The sequence below is a fragment of the Vombatus ursinus genome, unplaced genomic scaffold (assembly GCF_900497805.2).
Source record: "Vombatus ursinus unplaced genomic scaffold, bare-nosed wombat genome assembly UNPS02000580.1, whole genome shotgun sequence".
Classification (NCBI taxonomy): Eukaryota; Metazoa; Chordata; class Mammalia; order Diprotodontia; family Vombatidae; genus Vombatus; species Vombatus ursinus.
This window is the reverse complement of record NW_020940358.1, coordinates 12,042,117-12,066,438: the sequence shown is the minus strand read 5'-3', so window position 1 is coordinate 12,066,438 and position 24,322 is coordinate 12,042,117. Positions and strand designations below refer to the sequence as shown.

The 24,322-nt window shown below is 33.5% G+C and overlaps 1 protein-coding gene across 1 annotated transcript in view; it reads right to left on the bottom strand.

Annotated features, from left to right (window-relative positions):
• The window catches only part of SYCP2 (synaptonemal complex protein 2), a 122,871-nt gene that overhangs the window by 87,454 nt on the left and 11,095 nt on the right, over nt 1-24,322 (bottom strand). Inside the window, exons 4-15 of the mRNA XM_027850368.1 lie at nt 23,396-23,500; nt 23,058-23,082; nt 20,709-20,794; nt 18,947-19,032; nt 18,576-18,610; nt 16,349-16,491; nt 16,196-16,248; nt 14,309-14,354; nt 13,587-13,682; nt 11,404-11,464; nt 7,356-7,504; nt 5,380-5,454 (exon numbers count right to left, since the gene is read on the bottom strand). Of these exons, the coding sequence (XP_027706169.1) occupies nt 5,380-5,454; nt 7,356-7,504; nt 11,404-11,464; nt 13,587-13,682; nt 14,309-14,354; nt 16,196-16,248; nt 16,349-16,491; nt 18,576-18,610; nt 18,947-19,032; nt 20,709-20,794; nt 23,058-23,082; nt 23,396-23,500 (960 nt within the window). The remainder of the gene's footprint in view (nt 1-5,379; nt 5,455-7,355; nt 7,505-11,403; nt 11,465-13,586; nt 13,683-14,308; nt 14,355-16,195; nt 16,249-16,348; nt 16,492-18,575; nt 18,611-18,946; nt 19,033-20,708; nt 20,795-23,057; nt 23,083-23,395; nt 23,501-24,322) is intronic.

Here is a 24,322-nt window from a genome sequence, read left to right as displayed (position 1 = left end):
AGTTGAGGGAAAAGATGGGAAAAGAAATGAGAGCTAGGGAAGAAAGATAGGAAAAAGAGAGTAACAGCTAGGAACAAGAGGCACAAAACCTTACTAAAGAAAATTGCTCCTTAAAAATGTAAATTGGCCAAACAGAACCTAATGACTTCATGAGACATCAAGAAATAATGGAACAAAGTCCAAAAGACTGAAAAAAATAGAAGAAAATACAAAGTATCTCATGAAAGAAAAAAAAAGTGACCTGGAAAATAGGTCGAGAGATATGTTAAGTATCAATGGACTTCTGAACACCATGACCAAAAAAAAGCCTAGACATATTTCAAGAAATATTAAAAGAAAACAGCCTGGATCTTAGAGCCAGAGGGCAAAGTAGAAATAGATAGAATCTATGGGTCACCTCCTAAAAGAAACCCCATATGAAAACTCTCAGGAATATAATAGCCAAAATTCTGAGTTTCCATGTCAAAGAAAAAACACTGTTAACAGTCAGTAAGAAAGAATTCAAGTACCAGGTATTGATAGTTAGGATCACATATAATTAGCAAGTACCACTATAAAGGGATGGAGAACTTGGAAAATATTATTCCAAAAGGCAAAAGATATGGGCTTACAGCCAAGAATAACTTACCCAGTACAACTGAGTATAATGCTACAGGGAAAAAATAGACTTTTTTCTTTTCCTTCTTTATTTTTTTTTATTTTTCCCACATAATAGTATTTTATTTTTTCTAATTACATGCAAAGATAGTTTTTAACATTCACTTTTACAAGATTTTGAGCTCTCAATTTTTTTTCTCCCTCCCTTTCATCTCCCCCTCCTTAAGATGGCATGCAATCTTGATATAGGCTATACATGTACAATCATATTAAACACAGAAAAAAAACTTAATGAAATAGAGGACTTCTAAGCATTCCTGATGAAAAGACTAGCACTACTAAAAAATATCACAAAGAAACACAGGAGTCAAGGTAAGCATAAAAAGCTAAATATGAGTGAGCAATCGTAAGGTTCTACACAAGGTTAAACTGTTTAAATTCTCAGAAAGGGAGATAAGATATGCAGCCCCTCAGAACTGTATGATTTTTGTTGTTGTTCAGTCATTTCAGTAGTATCCGACTCTTTGTAACACCATTTTGGGGTTTTCTTGACACTGAAGTGGTTTGCCATTTCCTTCCCCATCTTATTTTTACAGGAACTGTGGCAAACTGGGTTAAGTGACTTGCCCAGGGTCACACAGCTAGTAAGTGTTTAAAGCCAAATTTGAACTCAGGAAGACGAGTCTTCCCGACTGCAGTCCTGATAGTCTATCCATTGAGCCACCTAGCTGCCAAAATTAGTAATTACAGCAGTCAAAATTTTAAACTAAGTGGAAATAAATGTTTAGTCAATTTGAAAGAAGCAAATAGCTTGTTCAACAGATAAAATTAAAGAAAACCACAGCCTGCCTACCAAGCTGAAGGTCTACAGAACCATTGTGCTGACCTCATTGATCTATGTCGGTGAAACCTGGACAGTATAACAGTGCCATGCCAAGAAATTGAATTGCTTCCATTTTAATTACCTTAGGAAGATTGTGAAGATCACCTGGCAAGATAATAAACCGGACATTGAAGTCCTTTCTTGAGCTGAACTGCCAAATATTAAAACTCTGCTGCAGAGATCAACTCCAATGGGATGGCCATGCTGTTTGAATGCCAAAAGTGTGTTTGCCTAAAAGACTATTTTACAGAGAACTCACACAAGGCAAGTGCTCACATAGAGGTCAGAAGGAGTGATACAAGAACATATTCAAAGTCTCTCTGAAGAACTTTGGAATCTATTGTGAGACATATGAGACACTGGCACGGAACCACCCAGAATGCTGTGCCTGCATTAAAGAAGGCAATATAGTCGCAAAGCAGAATTGAAGTGGCTCAAAAGAAACATGAGATGTGCAAATTTAGAGTCATTTCCACTCCAAATGTTGATATCGACTATTTGTGCCCAACCTGAGGTAGAATCTTCTGAGCTTATACTGGTCTAATCAGCCACAGTTGAACACACACTATACTTGACCCCAACATAGTGACATCATTTTGGTCCTCTTTGAGAATGAAGGACAATCAGCTCAATATGAGTTAACGGTGATAAGGCGCGCGCACACACACACACACACACACATACACACACACACACAAAGCTAATGTGATCTTGGGTTGTATTAAGAGAGTTACAGCCTTTAGGAAAAAGGGGGAAATAGTCTTGCTACACTTACACTTTCATAAGGTCATAGATCTAAAGTTAGTGGGGTCCTCAGAAGATATATAATCAACTTCCCTTAATTTAAAAATAGACAATGAGGCCCAGGAAAGTTAATCAACTTGCCCAGGATCACAATACCTGTAAACATCATCAGAGGAAAAATCTAAACCAAATTTTTTAATCCACAGCTAATGTTCTTTCTATAGTACCAGAATAATGTGATTAATTCTGAGCACCAAATTTTAGGAAAAACATTGATAAACTGGAGAGTACTTAGAGCAAGGCAACCAGAATAATGATGGTTCTTAAGCCCAAGTCATACATTCAGTGTAAGGAACTAAAAGTATTAAATTTGGAGACGTGGGAACAGAATAGTTTTCTTCAAGCACATAAAAGGTGGGAGGGATTTTTCTTGTCCTGTTTGTCTTGTAGGACAGAACTAGCGACAGTGGATGAAAATTGCAAAGAGGCAAATTCAGGAGCTTGATGTAAGGAAAGGGGAAAAAAAGAAAAAGAAAACATTCTTAACAATTAGAGTTATCTCAAAGTAGAATGAGCTGCAATGGGAGGTGGTGGATCTCCTAGCACTGGAAATCTTCGAAGAAAAGCTGGATGACGATCTGACTAGTGTGCTATAATTAGAAGTCTTTTTTGCATAGGCGTTAAACTAGATAACTGATGAAGTCCTTTTTAATTCTAAGATTCTGTGATGTCAGTCAGTCAATCAATAAGCGTGTATTAACATTTACTATGTGCCAGGAACTGTACTAAATGCTAGGGATACAGAAAAAGGAAAAAAAAAAAGAAAGAAAAAAAGTACCTGTCTTCAAGGAGCTTATTTTCTAATGAGGAAAGAATTATTTTACTAATCTCTTATTGACTCCTCATTCACAATAATAGCAGTTAAAAAACAACTTTTCAAATTCAAAAACTCTCTCATATTTACTTCTTACTACAAATAACCTCCCCACATCCTGAGAGAGATAGCACAGATTGCATGTGGTGGTGGCCTTAAGAGTCAGGAAGACCTAGGTTCAAATCTTACTTCAGACATGTTAGAGTTCTATGATTCAAATCAAGCCATTTAACCATGCTGAGCTTCAGTTTCCTTTATCTGTAAAATAGGCTGATAACAGCACCTTTCTCATGGAGTAGTGGTAAGGCTCAGAGGAGATAACGTATGTAAAGTACTTTATAAACTTACATAAATGCTAGCTATTATTATTCAGGGAGCAATAAGGTCAATTCAGTTTCTGTATGTCTCTACCATATTGCTAAACCTTTCTGTGTATTCCCTCTACTCCTTCTTTTTCCTTTTTTTTCTTCAGAAAATGAAGTAGGCCCTCCTCTCTACTATGTCAAACTGCCTTTTGAGACACTTAATAAGCATTTGTGAAATTAATTTAAAAACAAGGATAATGTGAGTCAGCAACATAGGAAACTTTGAGAAAGGAGTCAACTCAGCATACTTACTGTCATACAACAGTCTTAAAGATAATTTTCTCTATTACTATCATGGTATGGAAGAAGAAAAAAAGTTCTGAATTCCAAAATTTTTTGGAGGTAATCAGGGTTAAGTGACTTGCCCCCTTCTGACTCCAGGCAGGTGCTCTATCCACTGTGCCACCTAGCTGCCCTGCCCTTTTTTGATGCTGATTGTCACACAACAATTACAAATTTAAAATCAAAGGAATATTTCAAAGTCATTTATAAATGATTCTGCATAATTCATTGGAATTATACAATATAATAACAATTTCCCTCCAACATTGTAGATAAATTAGAATTGAAGAAATCTATGCTTCTAAAAAGTTAATTCTACTTTTCAAAATAACTTTCCCAATTAAAGATACATACATACACACACACACACACACACACATTAATGTGCTAAAATTACAATTAGGACAGAGACTGAAGAAACGTTAAGGGACAACTGACCACAGAAAATGTTAAATATAGAAACACAACAGATTCTAAAAGAGATTTGCTTATGATTTTTTAAAAAAAATACTGTCACACATCCAAGTAAAAAATGAAATGTGTACAAACTTCTACACTTGGGCAAGCTAAAAAAAGAAAGACTTTAAACATTGCTAAATAATGTTATAATTCATAATATTTTCTAAAATGTATACAGGAAATTCAAGTAATCTTCAAAAAAACCTAAGAGTACAATAATTTTTAGAACTACTCTGGAAAAGCAAATTGTATAAGGAAGCCAAAAACTATTAAATTGTATAGATTAATTACTCATGAGAAATCAGTATGAATGAAAATTATAAAAACTTGATTAAAGATCAATATTCATTTCAAAAATTTATCACTGCCCTTGAACTACCTACTCATAAACTATTACTCAAAACATTATAACAAGAGAACTATAAAGCCCTTTAGGAAACCAAATTTGATAGGAAAGATCATGCCTAAGCATACACACTATGTCTCAGATTATTCCAATTCTACCTGGACAATTGCGAAACAGTCTTTAATAATAATGTTGGACAATTCATAGAGCACTAATATACATTAATGGGGTAGGGGATATTTTTAGAGATATATAATCTATATTGTAAAAGTTTACACACAAACACTAGTAGCAGAGATCTCAGCTACTACTTTTACATGTTTCACAACTATCTCTTTCAATTACTGTTGATGTAGCTAAATCCAGATTAATCTCATGCCTACCATCGGTCAAATCTTCTCTTTTTTTCTTTAGCTATTCATGCACCAAGTCACATTATTCTTTCATTGGTGTGAGAACTCATATTGCCTGTTAATTTTTGTTCTTTATCTTTTGAGGGGGAAGGAGAAAAAGGTTGGACCAGTGATTCTAGAAGTGTAGGGAACTCCCAGTATAGACTTTCCCCCCACTGATACAGACCAATAATTACTCCATAACCTATAGTCTTAGTGAGATGTCTGGGATACTGATGGGTCAGCAATCTGCCTAGTTATGATGTCCACATGCATTACAGGTAGGACTTGAACTAATGTCTTCCTGACTCCAAGGTCAGGACTCTTATCTACTATACCATGTTGTCATGTTATTTTTTTAACAATATTTTACTAACTCACTATTTGGAGAAAAATACAACTCAATGATAAAATTTTTTAAAAAGCAAGAAAAATACCTGTGATCCATTTTCATCAAAAACGATATGCACTTCTCTTTCAGCAACTGAAACTGCTTGTTTCCTGGTAAACCCCTATGACAGAAATGATTAAAAGTTGGGATATATTTGCTAATTCTTCCTATTATAATGCCTATTATAATGCCAACACAACTCTGCTAGACTATAGAAGTGCAAAAAATAAGAGCAGTGGATACCCAGGTGGGAAAGGAATGGAACAAGGATTTATTAGGCACCTACTATGAGCTAGGTACACAGCAAGCACTTAGCAAGAATGCTTTACAAATATCATCACATTTGCTCCTCATAACAACTCTGGGGGGTGAGTACTATTATTATCCCCATCTTATAGTTAAGAAGACTGAGACAGATTAGTTATTTGCCCAGCTAGTGAGGGTGTGATGCTGAATTTAAATTCAGGTCTTCCTGACTCCAGGTCCAGAGTTTAAAGATAATGATAATAACAACAACAACAATAATAACAACATTTACAAAGCACTAGGCACTGTGCTAAATGCTTTATACTTACTATCTCATTTGAGCCTCACAATAACCTTGGGAAGTAGGTATCATATAATCCCCATTTTACAGATGAGGTTAACTGAGTGAGAAGTTAAGTGACTTGTACAGGGTCACACAGCTAGTAAATGTCTGAGGCTGGATTTGAATTCAGGTCTTCCTGACTTTAGTCCAGTACTCTATTGACTATGTGCCACCTAGCTGCCTCTGGTAACAACTATATGATGAAATTAACTGTGGCAGCTGAAGGGAAAAAAAGATAAACATTTTAAAGAATACCTTTCAGGGCTCACCACAGCAGATGTTGTAAATGTTAGCTATAGCTGCAATCGAAGATTAATTAACACAAAAGTGCAAAGTAGTAAAGATAAATATTGGGGTTTCTTAGTTATATCTATGTTCATAGAGAATAATCAATAGTGTCATGTTCAAGTATGAAGGATATACATGTACATTATATATGTGCATATAAGTATGTGCATAAATTTGCCTAGTAGTGTCATTTTCAATTTCTCGCTTTTACCACTCAAGTCTAAATTGGTTTCCAAATACTATCATTTCTACCTCCTCAAAATCTCTCAAACCTGTCCTCTTCTCCCTAATTACACAGCTACCACCTTGGTTCAGGACAGCATTTCCTCTCACTTAGAATTACTATAGACTCTTAACTAAAATCTCCCTGCTACAATACTCTCTCCATTCTAATCCATCTTCCACACACCTTATAAAGTGATTTTCCAAAAACACAGGTCTGACCATGTTACTTAACTTTTCAATAAACTCCAGTGGCTACCTACTGACTCTAGGATAAAATATTTCATCTCTTAAAAATTTGTATATATGTTTTTTAAGTGTACGTTATTAATATAGTAGTACAGTACATATAACTAACAAGAACACAAATATATGTGTATACAGACACATATATAACATTTTAGAGTATGTTTTTAAAAGTCTTATTGACAAGGGATCTATGATGAAAACAGTTTGGAGACCATTGACCTAATAGAAATGTGTCACTTTATGGATGGGGCAACTGAATCTCAAAGTAATTCTCCCAATGTCAAATAGCTGGTTGGTGATGGTGCTAAGACTACTGATATTTTAGAGATTTGGGCAAATGAGTTGTTAACTACTACATAATATTAAAGGATAACTGGATCATAGAGTTAGAGCTAGAAAAAAAACTTAGATGTTATCTGATACAAATGCCTTTTTGCAGATAAAAAAAATTTCCTGAGATAGGAAAGTGTCTCATGGCTATGCAAGTGTTAATGGCAGAGCCAATATTCAAACAGCAACTCTGTTTCTTCCAAATCTAGCATTCTTTCTAACGTGCCACATTGAATGCCTTTCAGATAGTAATCCTTCCAATATCATGAACTGATACATGAAACTGAACATTTCTATGTCACGTAAGTAATATGAAAAGCTGTGAGAAATAAGATAGAACTTACCCTATACTTATTTGCACCATAAATTTTTTTTGTCACTTCACTGATTTCTAGCGAAGGATCAAAATACAGAAGCAGTTGATCTCCTTCTTTGTTACCAACATTCATTGTATTTTTCAGAATTAGTGTTAGTAGCTTCTTAGCATCTTTCACTATTCAAAAATAAAACACATTTATTAGTCTTTATCTAATTACATCTTTTCATCTACAGACTACACTAAATGAAATTAAATCTACTCATAATCAATGGAACAAATGAAATTGATTAAATTGAAAATATTAAGGTCAAAGTAAATTTTTTTCTAGATGCTAACAATGAACTATATTTTATTAAATAGTTTATGCTAGGTAAAATTAATCTTTATTAAGAAAAATAAAATCAGCTAAAATTTTATATCAAATTTTGTACCAAATCTGTGCTATATTTACAGTTTATTATAATTTTATTTACAGATCAACTTGAAGAATTTATAGCTGTCTTTGAAAATATTTCTTATATTTCATAATTTTGAGTAATTATTTTAAAATTAACTTATTATTCTTAGTATCTTGTCACCTTTAAGCCACACTTAAAACATAAATATTTAAACAAAATGCTTACAATAGGATGACAAGCCAATAATTATACCAAAGCATTGAAGATCATTGCCTTATCTGTAATACCCAGGTCCTACTTGTAAGTACTCTACCTACTTATGCCTAGTTTTTTATATTTTATGCTATTAGTACAAAATTTCCATCCCTAACTCCCCAAATTATAACCTAAGACACTCCCAAAACATACCTTGAAAATTAACAAGTATTTTATCTATATTATACAATTACATGCATCAAGTTGATTTTTACCATTTCTGATTGATAAGGTTTAACCATATACATTAGGTAGGGAAGAAAAACATATTTGCTATTGTCATAAAAGGAGTGATCAAATTCTTCCATCTCTAAATAAAGCTATCTCCTGTCCCATACACTGCAGTTATCCCCCTTACTTACTTAAATGTACCCCTTAATTATCTCTGCTTTTCAAAATGTTTATCTTCCTTCAAGGCTCAACTCAAATGCCACATTTTCCAGATGTCTTCTCTGAACTCAACAGCTGTTAATTGTCTGGTTTCTTCAAATTATCTTAACTGTGTATTGCATGGTATAAAGAATAGAGCTCTCAAACTGTAATAATGAAACCTGAATTCAAATCCCACCTCAGACACTTAACTAGCTGTGAAATCATGAACAATTCACTTAAACACTCCTAGCCCATTTTGTTAATGGACAGAGCCCTGAATTAAAATGGCATCTGAAACATTCACTAGTTGTATAACCATGTGCTATTAATCTCTTGGTACTTCAATTTCCTCATCTGTAAAATGGGGATAACTAATAAACTAATACTTGCACTACCTATCTGACAGAGGCAATTTGAGGAAAATGCTTTGTTGATTATGAGTTATTATTCTGTTGTATTCAACCCACCCTTCATTTAAGAATGTTATCTCCTTAAAAATGTGGACTATTTCGTTTTTGTCATTGTATCCTCAGTTCCCAGGATACAGTAAGCTATTAACAATGTTGTTATATTAAAATGAAAGCCAAAAAGTCATTTCTATGGGGGATTAATTCCATTCCTCCTCTCCAATCTCTAGGTTGGGAGAATTGAGGCAAATATAAGTCTTTAGCCATCTTCTTATTTTATAGTCAACTAAATAGCCACATAATATTTTATATATGATTATTTTATCTCTTATTTTTGATCATGGATTTAGGCAAATATTCCTCCCCTGTAATCTGGCTAATTTATTTCTGTTCTAGGCTGACACAGCCTACAATCTATCTTGGGAACCTATTAATAATAACTCTATGGCTTTCTTTGGAGCATATCACAATTTGGTTTGGTTTACCTCCACTTAAGAGTTTTTGTCTTGGGAATATCAGAATTTGGCTAGCAGTTCCCACTAAGGGTTCTCTGTGGAAACTCACTTTAACTCCCATTAAATTATTTAGAGTAACAATACATCTACTTTAGCACAGGTTTTATTTAATTAGACTTTTAAAATACAAAGGACTTACACCAAAACCTATAAAGAGTTAAGATAACTCATTTTCCCTCTCCAATAAGCTTCTACTTTACCCAAAGAAGGATGCAATGCTCCAGACTTATAGTACTACTCTGATTGGGACCATGTCCCTAAAAGGGAAAAGGATTTGGAATGTCTAGAGTCAAACAAACCTCTCTGGCAGGTCCCATTTTCCCTTGGTACCCACATTATCTGTATGACTCATAATATCAGTGAAATATGACTAGGTTGCTCTTCTACATCCTGACTACCTACTGTACTAATTCTTCTTCTCTTCACATCTCTCCTTCTGTTATCTCTGATTCTCCATTGGTTTGTATCTTTAGACAAATTTGTGTCTCCATCTGGTACTGGTTTCTAGAGGGGATATATATGTGTGAGAGCCTCTTGAAGGAAGCATATCTCTGTCTATCTATAGCCTCTCCATGAATTTCCTTTTCTAATCGCTTTGTTACCAGCTCTCTAAGTCCTATGTAGCCTCTTTTTACAGACCAAGCCCAAGGGATTAACTAGGATGAGTAAATTAGTTGTAATTTGAGCCAGTGTTTATTGTAAATACTACCCTCATCCATGGCTCAAAGAGGACTCAGGACAAGGGAAACACATCAAGGAGACACAAGGGGAGAAAGAAGTCTATATAGCTCCTCCTTGGCATGGTTGAACACACCTGCTATAAATGTTAGCTTCTTTCATATTGTAGAGTTTCTTAGAAGGCACTAAAATTTTATATTTCAGGAATATGTAATAAAGCACTTTAAATTATAAGGAACATTTGATGAATATTTGCTAATAACATCAAAGGTAACATTCAAGTATCAAATCTATTTATGTGAAAATAAAATAAGGGAATTTAGATTATTTTCTTAGTGTATCTGTACTCTCTCAATTCATGAAACTACCATTTCATTTGTTGAATAGAGAATAACAGAAAAGGAACTTAGTATTCTGCAAGGTATATACTATGCATATTTTAAGATCGTGTAAGTATATACTATGCATATTTTAAGATTCAAATAGAGAGATAACTTCATCCAATGATACCCTGAATATCAGCATCAAGCTTTGTAATGAAATAGGACATAATCTCACCAAAAATGCCTACCATTTTTATGGAGAAGATCTTGGAGAAAGTCTAAACAAAGCAGGGATTACCTGCTGAGGGAGAGGTTCTACAGATGTTTCTGTTTGTGTATGACACTGTACTGACTATACTGAGACCTAGAATATTACAAAGCCTTTTCAGTGACATCCACAATCACCCAAATGAGACTGGCATATCCACACATACAAGAAAAACTACTGTTTTGGGTTAAAGATGAAAAACACATATTACTCAGATTTTGACACACAGTTGGATAGGAACTCATTTAATTGATTGATCAGAACATACATCTTAGGCAAGAACCACAGATAGAAAAGAAACTGGCTCAGAATTGAGAAAGAGGAGAAGAATGGGATGGACAGGGAAAATATACAGTGCTTTCAATGAAGTCAAGCTTCTCACTCCAACAAAAGAAAATCTTTTAAACACCAGTACTGTCCAATTACATTTTATAGCTGTAAATCATAAACACCACCATTTTAGATTATCACAATTGTAGATTATCTCAGATTATAATTACAGGTGCCTCAAAAGGCAATTGAAATGTGCGTGGTACTACAGCATACTGTCAATGATGATTACATGAGAAGCGGCATAAAAGACATCACGAAAGTCTAAGACTAGAAAAGGAGGTCAGTCATTTATGCAGAATAAGCAATAATAGATGGACCATCTGACTCATGAATAGGTAGTTATCCACAAAATGTTAAAAGAATAAAATGACTTCAGGTGCATGAGACATAATTTCTATGGATGACTTGTTAAGACAAGGATGAAAGCACATAAATAAATTGTGAAAAGTATCAGTGAATTCAGGTTCCCTTTTTTGAACAGAGATTACTGGAAAAATGAAAATCTAATATTGCACAAACATTACCTTCTACACTGTATATTTCTACTTCATCAATAGGCACACTGACAGTTTCCCACTGATGATCCTTAAATTAAAATAAAATAGACACGTAAAATTACATGATTAATGCTAGATTCAAGACTGTACTATCAAAATTATTTTTAAAACTAAACTTCTTAAAGTTTCTTATTTTCTATCAAGTAGCTAATCTGTATATTTATAGTATATACATACACACAATCAAAAGAGAAAATATATTCAATTCTCTGAAAGTAACATCACTTAACCATTATATAATCATGTAATGTCCTACCCAATTAATTGACTCTATACCTGTACTTAAGACTCCATTATTACCCTTTAAAGTCAAAATGGAGATATTAAATTATAAGTAACATAAAGGGGTTATATCTTACTCATCTTTATATCTCCCTCAGCATTTAACAGAGAGTAGAAAAGGAAAGAAGGAGGATAAGAGTAAAGTTTTTCTATTATAACAAAGTGAGAATAAAACTAGTTATGAATTCATGCTGTTCTTTCTTCTATACCTCTCCTTATCTCCTAGCCACTCTCCAACACACACAAAAAACACCCAAAATAAAAGTTCATAGTTGTGCAGCCAATAGAAACACTAAAGGTTTAGATGTCTGCAGATAAAGGTTTCCTAACTGAAAGAATGGAAGTAAAGTATGTGAGGAGAAGACCTAGGAGATGAGAGAAACTGGGTCCATCTATTTGCCTATCTTATTTAGTTGGCCAGAATTGCAACCATCAAAATTATAATTTGAGTTGCTATAAATCTCCCTATAATCTAATGGAGGACACTTAGATGCCCAGTAAATATGATCCTCTCAAAGTGGAGTCCTGTCTTGTCCCCAGGTCTTCACAGAAACTGCAGTACTGTACTGAACACCTTCATGGCCAGTTCTCTAACATCTGCTGCTCACTTACCAAAACCTCTGCTTTTGCCTGTTGTTAGATCTAGAATTAGGGAATCATAAAGTTGGAAGAGATTTTAGAAATCATCTAGTTGGCTAATATAGAAATACATTTTGCATATGTAATGCAAATAACTTAACTGAATAACAAACAGGTATCATGTTTCTTGCCTTCCTATGGGTGGGGGAAGAGCTAGAGGGAGAGAATTTGGAAATCAAAATTTAAAAATGAATGATGGAAATCATCTGTTCCAAATGACTCATTTTACCAAATATGAGGGAATTTAGTATCTGTGAGATTAAATCAGAATGCTAATTAGTAATAGAAGCTTGAATTTAGATTTTTTCACTCACAATCCAGTGTATTTTCCCCTACATTACTATCAAATACTCAAATAAATAAGAAAAGACAAAAAGAACAAAAGAAGATCAATAGCTTCAAGCAGACTTTAAAATATATAAACATGTATGTGTGTGTGTGTGTGTGTGTGTATGCATACAAACACACACACAGAATTGTTGTTCCTCAGTTTCCAAAGAGGACCAATGACATCATGAGGTGATGTCTTCACTTGCACATAAATGGGATTTAAGTGAGGCAGCACTGAACACATTCATCAACCTCCAGAGTCATGAAAGTCCAGTGGCAGGACAAAGGTCAAGAATGGAGACAGCCCAGGATGAAGTAAATGACCTTGGCATTTTCAATGTCTGACGAAGCTCTCAGCACTCCACACAGCCTGCTTCAACAGCATTCATGGCCATTGGAAAAAATTGTTCTCATCTGCCCATTCCACTGGGAGGAAGTCTTCACATGCTTGGAGTAGACATTCCCCCCAAGTCACCAATGGATTTGAGGCCTGTCAGTTACCCTCAGCCTGGTTTAGTCCATCTACTGAGACAGGTTTACCAGGGTGTGGGTGCTGCACTTGCTACAGCTTCTTGAAACCATAATAAAAGTTGAACGACAGGTGGACAGCAAAGGTGGATCGTGAAAAGGGCTCAGTAAGTCCTCACACCAGAGGTACTAGTCCTCCATGAATCCCCCAAAGAGTGCATATATATTCATTCACACACACACACACACACACACACACACACACACACACACACACATTAAGGTTTAAGTTGAACTCGCCTATCAAATGGTGACTAGCTGGAAATAAAAGATCATATAAAGAAATCTATATTCTCAAAGGGAATGTGTATGTGTGTTTGTATATGTGCATGTGTATATGGCAGAAAAAAAAAAGAAACTAGATTACTCACTTCATCATCTCCTGCAGTATAGAATGATATACTTTGGCTACCAAGATTAAAGTCAATCCAAAATTCATCAAGTTTTTCATCGGAAGGTATCTGTAGCTAATAAAACCAAGTAATGAAAATCACAGACAATCTCCTTAAAATGACAATGCCTTAAAAAGCACTTTAACAATGACAATGAAAAATGACTGCTAAACAAAATTAATGGATAAACTTGTTCAAGTTGAATAGACTTGCTCACCAAATTCAAGAATATGAGAATTAGAGGGCATACCCACTCTTTCATCTTCAAAGAGGTAAATTTAGGACAAAAAAAAGCAGTGTTCTTTTTGTACTTTACACCAAAGGGTAACACTTGGAATTCGTAGTTACTCTAAGATATAGTTCAGGTTGAAAATACACATATACACACACATTTTAAACATGTTTGAATATGTTTTGAACATATTTGGCTTATTAGGTCCTATAATTTAATGTCATGAAATGCAAATATGTTTTCCTACAAAATATCTTTTGGGGAATATTCTCTGAGAAATAGCTACATCCATTCTAAGAAACTAAATCATATAGACCATATATTGACATAAACCAGTGGCTACCCTTAATATTTTTATAGATTTGCAGTCCACAACTATCCAGTTCTGTGGTACTTCAAAGATCTCTAAACTAACAGAATACACAAACACTGATAAATCTAACAAATTTATATTAAATGTTTAACATACCTCATATCTATCAAGGAATACTGATAAACAAGGAAATGTAAAAACCCTGAAATAAAAAAATAGAATCATAATAAACAATAAATATTTTAGTCTATTTAGTCTAACCCACATAAATAAATACAAGATAATTTCCAAAGGTTAAATGGAAATCAAGCTGAAGTCACAAAAATTTAAATAAGATATTGCCTAGCTTTTCCATTACTGTGTCTTTTTCCTAGATTTTTGGGGGAATGTATTTTTGTAAAGAAATTGAGACTGTCTTCATATGAGACTGTCTTATCAACAACTTTGACTAAATTGATTTAACTAAAAAAGTAATTTCTTGCTATTAATTGTGAATATATCCTTGAGTCAGATTACTCGATGTGGAGGATATTAGAAAGAAGTCCATATTCCTAGGAGGGTAAAGAAGTGGGAAAAAATATAAGTGGCACCAAATAGAAAATTGCATTAGTGTATAAATAGCATATTAGTGGGGTGAAAACAGCCGTCACTTGTACAGTTTTTTGCATGTTACTTCTCAGAATAGAGGGAAAGATTTTAATGAACATTTAACAAAAAAGAGTATTTTATGAAAATGATCACACATCAGTTAAAAAAAAAAGAGGTCAGCTAGTCATGCAGTGACTTTTTGGACTTCAAAGATTTATTTTGAATTTAATATGATTTTGTGCATTTATCACCAATAATCAGAAAGGGTATAGGGATAAATTGTATGGTCCATTTTTTCCTAAAGCAAAAATTTCAGAAAAAAACAGCTTTATTTTCTGTTATTTATAAAATAAATAGACATTTATGTCAGGAGACTTTTCATGTCTAGCTCCCAGAATGTAGGAGTTGCTTAAACAGTATTTATACTTATGTCTCCAATCAGGCATAAAACATTAATATTCAGTTTTGAACTGTTACTAAATTGGTAGACATAGGCTATCTATTTTTGGTTCTCACTGCATGACTAGCTGACCTCTTTTTTTTTTAAACTGATGAGTAATCAGAATGCCTTTTCATAAAATACTCTTTTTTTTTAAAATGTTAATTAAAATCTTTCCTTCTATTCTGAGAAGTAACATGCAAAAAATTGGACAGGTGACAGTTGTTTTCACCTCACTAATATGCTATTTATACACTAATACAATTTTCTAAAAGCTATTTTATCACAGTATTTCAGAAATAGGGCAGCTAGGTGGTGCAGTGGATAGAATACCAGCTCCGGAGTCAGGAAGATCTGAGTTCAAATGTGACCTCAGACATTTACTAGTTGTGTGACCCTGTGCAAGTCACTTAACCTCTGTTTGCCTTAATCCACTGGAGAAGGAAATGGCAAACCACTCCAGTATTTCTACCAAGAAAACCCCAAAACAGGGTCACAGAGAATCAGACACAACTGAAATGACTCAAAAACAATAAATTTTAGAAATATCTTTATATTGTTATACAGAAAAGTTGCTAATAGTGGAAAGATCACTGGATTGAGTTAACAGCACCTTGGTTCAAATCCCAGTTCTGCTATGGGCTACCTATGTGATTTTAAGAAAATCATTTAACCTCTATGGAGGTTTTCTCATCTCCCAAATGAGAAGATTTGATTAGATGAAACTTATGATCTTTCTCAGTTCTTTATCTATGATTCTGCTCCTAGTTAGAGTGGACAGATAACCTTGGAATCTTGAAGGATATTCTAGAAGAACAATAGATCCTCTGGTAAAATCTACCAAGAAGGGCTTCAAAAGCCTAAAAAAGGCCAGGGTTATATTTCCTGTCCAAGAACCAGCCTAATTCATTTCAGAAAGACTTATCACTAGATTGGTTGCAGGGTAATAAACTTTTTAGCCAGATCAACTCTCAAAAGCCATAAAGTTATAGAAACATGGGAATCTACAAACTTACATTCTTTTATCTCCAAGCATGCCATTCACATAGTTCAGAAATCTCCTGCAGTCCTAGGAAGAAATAGAATTTTAAAAATTTTAAGGGAAACTTGTGGTTCATAGAAATTAATAACAAGTCCATACAAATAATGTCTTTTTGTTCTTTACTTACTGTTTCAAAATCAGAGTCTTTAATCCCTTTAAATGCATTAGCAACAAATTCCATTGAGAACCACTGACATGCCAGTTCTCGTCTTTGTTTTTCAGAGGTCATTCTACATAAAGCTTCTGTGATACCTACTTGAAAGTCATAATCTATAAAAACAAATTGCATTATAATATATAATTGGAAAATAACACAATTAAGTTATGCAAATGCTACCTATTTCAATTTTCATAAAGTATGTCAAAAACAATTAATAAGGTGGCAGCTAAGTGGCGCAGTGGATAGAGTACCGCCCTTGGAATCAGGAGGACCTGATCCAGCCTCAGACACTCACTAACTGAGTTAACCTTGGTGAGTCACTTAACCTCGATTGCCTCCAAAATTTATGCTGTGTCCTCAGAGCCGCCTGAAGCACATTTAGGTGACTTGAAGCAACTTAAGTGTCTTGCTTAAAGTCATGTGGCTAACAAGTATTACAGGCACATTTTAGACCATGGCCTTCCTTATGCTAATCTCAGCACTCTATACTTTATGCCAGCTGCCTCTCTATTTAGAAATATATAGAATACCTAAAATAACTATTGTGTAAACTATATATGTGTATATAAATTATATTTATCACCCAAAGTATTTAATTTTTTTATTTAAAATTTTAAAGACATATTGTTTAAAAATAAGTGTTTTATACAAGAGTCTAGAATTGAGTTTTTCTTTTTGTATAAGATTGTAATAATGATTATTGCAAAGAATAATCTTAAACAAGTTGGCTTCTGCAGTATGGAGACATCAAATCAAGAATTTCTTATGAAAGCAATTTTGCAAAAATAAAAATTAAATTTAGTTTTTTTAATAAGATACTCTTTTTAAAAAAAAACTATGTCTAGCAACCCAACGAATATGCTTCTGAACTCCTCTTAGAGAAGATATTATTTTATTTTCAATTTAAAACTTTGTAATCTCATAAAACACCATTTAATGAACTACATCTCTTATTAAGATATCTTTTTGCAAATTAGCTAGTGGGTTTCTGTAACTCTAGTTTTAGGTCCAAGATATATTTAGCATAATAGCATTACTGCTTATCTCAACTATTATTTTACAGTTCAAACTCATCTTTATTTATAAGCATTGAAGGTTATCATTTCTAAGCTAAAATAATAATGATAAATTTGTGACCTTATGCCTCCACTAAAATATTCTCTACTACTTCATAGAGCACATAAAGAGTACATGGGCCCAGGGTTCTCAATAGTTATATCATCAGAATACAAACTCTGGTAGGACCCATGAAGTTGCAAAGTATAGGCTAGGAACAAACTGTCTATTATCTTAGAACCAGGCTAGGTACATAATTAGAGGTTCCTCATCACAAGGCTGGCAACCAGGTGATTAATTCTTTTGGTCACAGCAACTCATTAAAATTTTCTACTAAAAAGGTACATAAAATAAATATTTACAAAGAGCCTATTGTGCCAAGAACACTTAGATCCTACAAAGCTCCTTTTCCTCAAAGTGCTTATAGTATGGTATGGAGATAAGACACTAACACAAATAACTCTAATATACACTATTACATAATAAGTCTATTACCAAATTACATAAAACAAGGGGAAGAAATGAAATTTGAATGAGCTTTAAAGAAAGGATAGGAGTTCAACATGCTGAAATAAGAAGTGGAAGTTACTCTAAACATAGGGAAATAGTCCAAACAAAAACAGAATCAGGAGATCACAGTGTATGTTTGTGGGGCAGACAGTTGCCCAGTTTGTTTTTTGGGAGGATTTTTTTTTTTTAGGCAATTGGGGTTAAGTGACTTGCCCAGAGTCACACAGCTAGTAGGTGACAAGTGTTTGGTCTGAGGCCGCATTTGAATTCAGGTCCTCCTGACTTCAGGGCTGGTGCTCTATCCACTGCACCACCTAGCTGCCCTGACAGTTGCCCAGTTTGACTAGAACAGAATTCATGGAGGGGAAAATGAAAATGAAATTGGGCTGAAAATCTAGACTAATGTACAGGTTGTAAAAGGCATCAAATTCCAGACAGAAAGGGTGGAGTTGACATTATCTTTACTAATGGAGGGGAAAATAACATATAAAATCATGAGTATTTTGAAGCACTTAAGTAATGGTAATTTCTAGGTAGACATAATTATTTTATATCTTGAGAATTCATGGATTCCACTGAAAAATATGGAGTAATTTCAGACATGAATATTATGAAAGGATATCCTTACCCCCAGCATCTAATATCCGTTTTCCCATATCAATCCTGTGAATTAAAACAGGTTATATCACAATTTTTAGCATTTCAAGAACCACAGAACAAGATTTAACCTCTGATCTTGAACATTAATTGAAGCATTAATAAGAAAAAAATGCGTATCTATCACTAGAATTCAGAATCTCATTACAACTTTAGATATATGTACTGGCATGTGATTATGGACAATACAAAAGCAGCTTTTTAAAATCGTTTTTTTCTAAATCTAATTTGAAATGAAATAGCAATGTAAAGTCATAACAACCATTACTTAGGTTCCCCCCCTTTAAAATTCTTCATTTGATTCTCTAATTTAAAACAGAATAATCAAAATAAAATTCTTACATGAGAGAAAACATTTCTGGTTTGGAAATTATTTTCTTGGTATCTCGGGGCATGTTGTCAAGCATAGCATTCAACTTTTTTATGGCCTGGAAAAGAAAAAAAAATAGTGCTCCCTTAAACATTAAATCTGTATACCAGCAGTTTTCAAAATGACGTTTGAGAACCCCTGACAGTTGTGGAGACTCTTTCAGGGAGATCACGAGGTCTAAATTATTTTCATAAGAATCCTAAGACTTTTTTGTCTATTAAAATACTCTATTTTCCAACTACACATCTGTGTGATACTGGATTTTCTTCATATACTTCCAACCAAAATGACATTATTGCAACAGACTGAATGCAGAAACAATTATGAAAATCCAGCCATCTCCTATTAAGCCAGACATTAAAGATTTTTGAAAAATATATGTAAGATAATTCTACTCTTCTCACTATTTTTTGTTTCATTAATATATTTTAAATAAAGGTATTTGTTACCATTTTATTATCGTTATTTTAATGAACACATATTTTAAAATAAATATAGATATAACTCACATAAACAAAAGTTCTTTGGGGTCTTCAATAATTTTAATGGGGGTAAAGGGGGTCTGGAGACCAAAACATTTGAAAGCTGTTGCTTTACATATTCTACAAAACTTAAACATTTGGAAAAACATGTTAGACAAATTAATACAAACAAAAATAAAATTTAAAACGTGTAGACAAGAGCTGTCCACACTAAACTTTCTAATAATCATATTTTATAATGGAAAAAGCATTAAAATACAGAAGATGTAAATACAAAAAAAGAGTCTTTATCTTTGAGTTAACAATATTGTTTTGGAGGTAAGTAAATATAATCAAACACTACTATTTGTATCACAAGGTATAATACATATATGTATGTGTTAATGTGTATTTATGCATATATGTATGACATACATATATACATGTTTACGTGCATATCTATGTATATATACAGACTGAATACGATATATATATATATCTCACAGATTGAATGTGTATATATACACAGATGTGCATGTCACCTATTACGTACACACACACACACATCACTATAAAAAAAGGCCTATTTTTAGCATTTCAAATACCAAAGCACTGGCTTTAAATTCGGCTCTTAAACATCCTAAATCTCAAATCTGGCTTTTCTACCAGCCACGATAATTTACAACATATAATTAAATAAACTATCTTTGTGCACATCTTTATAAGACACTTGATTCTCAACAGAAACTCTGAACTTAAGAAGAAATATATTTCCAAGATTAGCATTGCCTAAAAAGCAGTTCCTTAGCTCAGATTAAATTTGGCATTTAAAAAAAGAAGCCAACATAGTACCTTTGTTGAAAACTCAAAGGGCATGACAGCATAATACAAATTTTGGCAGATCCTACCAAGTTTGAAAGACATAAAGAATAAGCCTGGTAACAAACTGCACATCTCCTGTCCAAGACCCAACATATCTAGGTCCAAAGAGATTCACTGCCAACAGACTGGCCAACAACTGATAAATTTATTCAGCCATAGCAACTCATAAAAACTGTCTATTGAAATGTAGAGGGGTTGCTATCTATATCAGTAGAGGAAGGACATGTACTCAGAAATTGTAGATCCTTGAAATAAGTATAATTTTTAACTTTATAAAAGGAAAAGTAAGAAACACTTAATATTTTTTAAACAATATTGCTCTGAAACCTTCTTTGAAATTTAATTATTTTCATAGAAAACTAAAGTAAAAAAGCAAAATAAATAACTTTACCTCCTGGTGAATACAGATATGTATTCTCATGTCGACTACAAGGGCACAGATCCTCAAAATAAAGTTTTCCAGTACTTCCGTTTTACCTAGTCAAAATTTTATATTTTACTACTTTTGAAAATTAATTTTAAAACATAATAGATATGTTTAAATAACTTCCATTTTCTCATATAAATTAACAAAAACTACATGAGGAGTAACAGAAAAAACACAGAACTAAAAGTGAGGTGAAAAGAATTTTGGATCTAGCTATGTTTTATCAAACAAATCATTTAACCTGAGCCTTGGTTTCCTCATCTGAAAAAAAGGCTTTGAGTCTCTAAAGTACCTTCAACTTTAAGATAGATTTGATTAGAAACAACTGTTAATAGATCAATTTCTTTAATGACTTGGCTTTGGAAAACCTTTACTAGATCCTACCATTTTCATTGTATATCTCAGTCAAATTTCTTTTAAAAGCTCTCTATACTTGCTGCCTCTTCCTAACTCATTCTTCAAATCCTTCACACTCTGGCTTCCAACTTCATCACAACTGAAACTGCTCTCTCCAAAGCTGCCAATGATCTCTTAATTGAAAGATGTGATGATGGGTCTTTTCTCAGTCCTCATCTGTCTCAAACCATCTGCTACATTTGACCTTGTTGACCAGTCTTTCCTACTGTATGCTCTATTCTTTCCAGGTTTCCCTAATAGCACTCTCTCCTGGTTTGCCTCCTACCTATTTGGACACACTTCAGTTTCCTTTGCTGGCTTATTTATGGATGTTCCTCAAAGTTATGACTTAAGTCTTCTCTTCTTCTATGCTTCCATCATCCTCATCAGCTCCCATGGGTTTATCATTCATCTCTATGCAGATGACTACCAGATATCTCTATCCAGTTGTACTCTCTCCCCTCAGCTTCACTCTTGCATCACAAAGTTTCTCTTGGGCATTCCAAACTGGATGTTCTAGAAACATATTGAACTCAACATACTAAAAACTTAACTCATCTTCTCTGCTCCCAAAGGAGATTAACTCTTTTAAATGTCTCTATTTCTGTTGAAAGCATTCCCAGGTTCCAGTCCTCTAGGTTGAAAACCTTGGCATTACCCTAGAGTGTTAACACTCCCTCATCCCACATACTCAATCAGTTGCCAAATCTTGCTGTTTCAATCTTCATAACATCTCTCAGATATGATCTGTTCTTGCCAGTTACACAGCTACCACCTTTAGATTCTCATCTTCTCTAACCTATATTATTGTAATAGCCTCCTAATTTGTCTACCTGCCTCAAGTCTCTCACCATTCCAATTTATCAAACACACTGCTAGAAAAGTAATTTTCCTTAAGGCCAGATCTAACCATGTAATTCCTCTAATCAATCAATTCGAGGTGATTCCTATTGCCTCTAGGATAAAATATAAACTACTCTGCTTAGGATTTAAAGCCTACATGTTCTGGCTACAACCTGTCTTTCCAGCCTCAATGAACATTACTCACCCTCCCACACTCTGCAATCCAGTCAATCCGGTTATCTTTCTGTTTTTCACATACAACACTCCATTTTTCATCTTTGTGCCTTTGTACTGGCTGTTGCCAAACCTGGAATGTATTCCCTGTTTAATTCTACCTCAGAGTCCCTTTCTTCAAGATATAGCTCAAGTACCACTTTTTGTATAGACTTTGTTGAGATAGTGCACTGCCTCCCAAACAAACGTGTATTTGACTATTTATTTATTGACATATTTATTTATATTTATTCACATATTTATTCTATAAATATGTATTGTTCCTCCATTAGATTGTAAATACTTAGCAAAGAATTATTTCTTTGTACTTGTATTCCCCAGGACCTAGCACAAATACTGGTACATAGTAGACAATTAATAATCCCTGTGGATTAATTAGATCAGAGCTATTAGATGGCCCTATGTTCATCATTTCAGAAATCAGCATTCAAACATTGAAGGGCTTTGAAGAAGGATATAAATCTTCTATAGTGCTCAGTTATTTTCTCCTCAAACTAACATAGTGAATACAGTTCTGGTTTGGCAATTTTATACACACATACACAAATATATACATGTGTGTAGGTGTATATGTGCATGTACATACATATTCCTATACACATACACATATTTATAAAAACTATATATAGGTTACTTAGGCACTGCATAGCCAAAAATCAAATGCTTATTTTTCCTAGCATGTAGGCCTTATGTTTAAGACTACTCTGGTATTTACAATATTTTAAATTGTCAAGTACTGAGCATTCACCATAGCACTATTAAAAATTACTCATTCATTATAATATAACAAAACAGTAATTATCTAAATAACATCACTTAAATCCTGTTCTTTTAGCATACCTTCATTATTGATATCATGAACAGTCTGAAAGAAAAAAGTGATCAATTTGTAATTGACTACTTTATATTTAGTACAGTTCATATTATAAAAGTTATTTTATAAATTGCTATTAAAAACACTATAGAGAATTTGGGTAGATTGTACAATTTTTCAATTAAAAATAAAATGAGCATTTAATTATTTTATTAGGATAGTTTATAAAACCTAGATTGAATGGCTATCCTATGTCCTATATTAGTGCATTTTTTTAATGCACAAGGTACAGAGTACACAATTTGCTTTAATTATCACAAGTCTTGTAAAATTACTCTAAAAAGGGGTTTATTTTATTTTTTACCATTAAGACATCAAAGAAATCTTCTATCAGATTCGTCATGGCTTCATCTTTTTCATTCTTGAGACTTAAAATAATCTCTTTGGTTTTTTCAAACCAGGCTACCATGTAAAGGGGAAAAAAATCATTTTAATTTCAGTTTTAAGTACTTTATGAAATAATGTGTCAGTTATCATTATACAACTAGGTAACCTACTAATAAAAAATGTAAAAGTCCCAAGATGTGGGTTTCTAAAAAGAATAACAGTATTTTAAGAGAATTTATTTAAACATTTGTTTCCAAAAATAAACTGAAAATAGATTCCTAATGCCTGGATTGGCTTAAATTAACAGTATCCTTGTTCCAGGAGAAAAACTACTTATATTTTTAATATTTAAACTTCCGAGTTGTGCCAGCTTATACATCATGAAAAACAAAAGGTCTTTCCAGTAACAACAGAGGTAATGCATAGATGTCAGTTAGTACCACTGCTCTCTGCTACAGTGCTAAAAATACTAGCTATAGCAATAAGATAAGATAAAGAAATTGAAGTACAAAGAAGAAGCAAGAAGGAAACAAAATTATCACTTTTTGCTGATTATATGTGATGGTCTATCTAGAGAGCCCTAAAAAGTCAACAAAAATTAATTGAAACAACATCACCCAAATAGCAATATATAAAATAAATTCAAATAAATTATCAACATTTCTCTATAAGCTAATAGGGCAGATAGGTGGCACAGTGGATAGAGCTCCGGCCTTGGAGTCAGGAGGACCTGAGTTCAAATCCAGCCTCAGACACCTGACACTTACTAGCTGTGTGACCCTGGGCAAGTCACTTAACCCTGATTGCCTCGCAAAAATAAACAAAAAACAAACAAACAAAAAACCCAAACATTTCTCTATATTGCTAACAAAATCCAGCAGGAGGAAATGAAAAGAAAAATTCC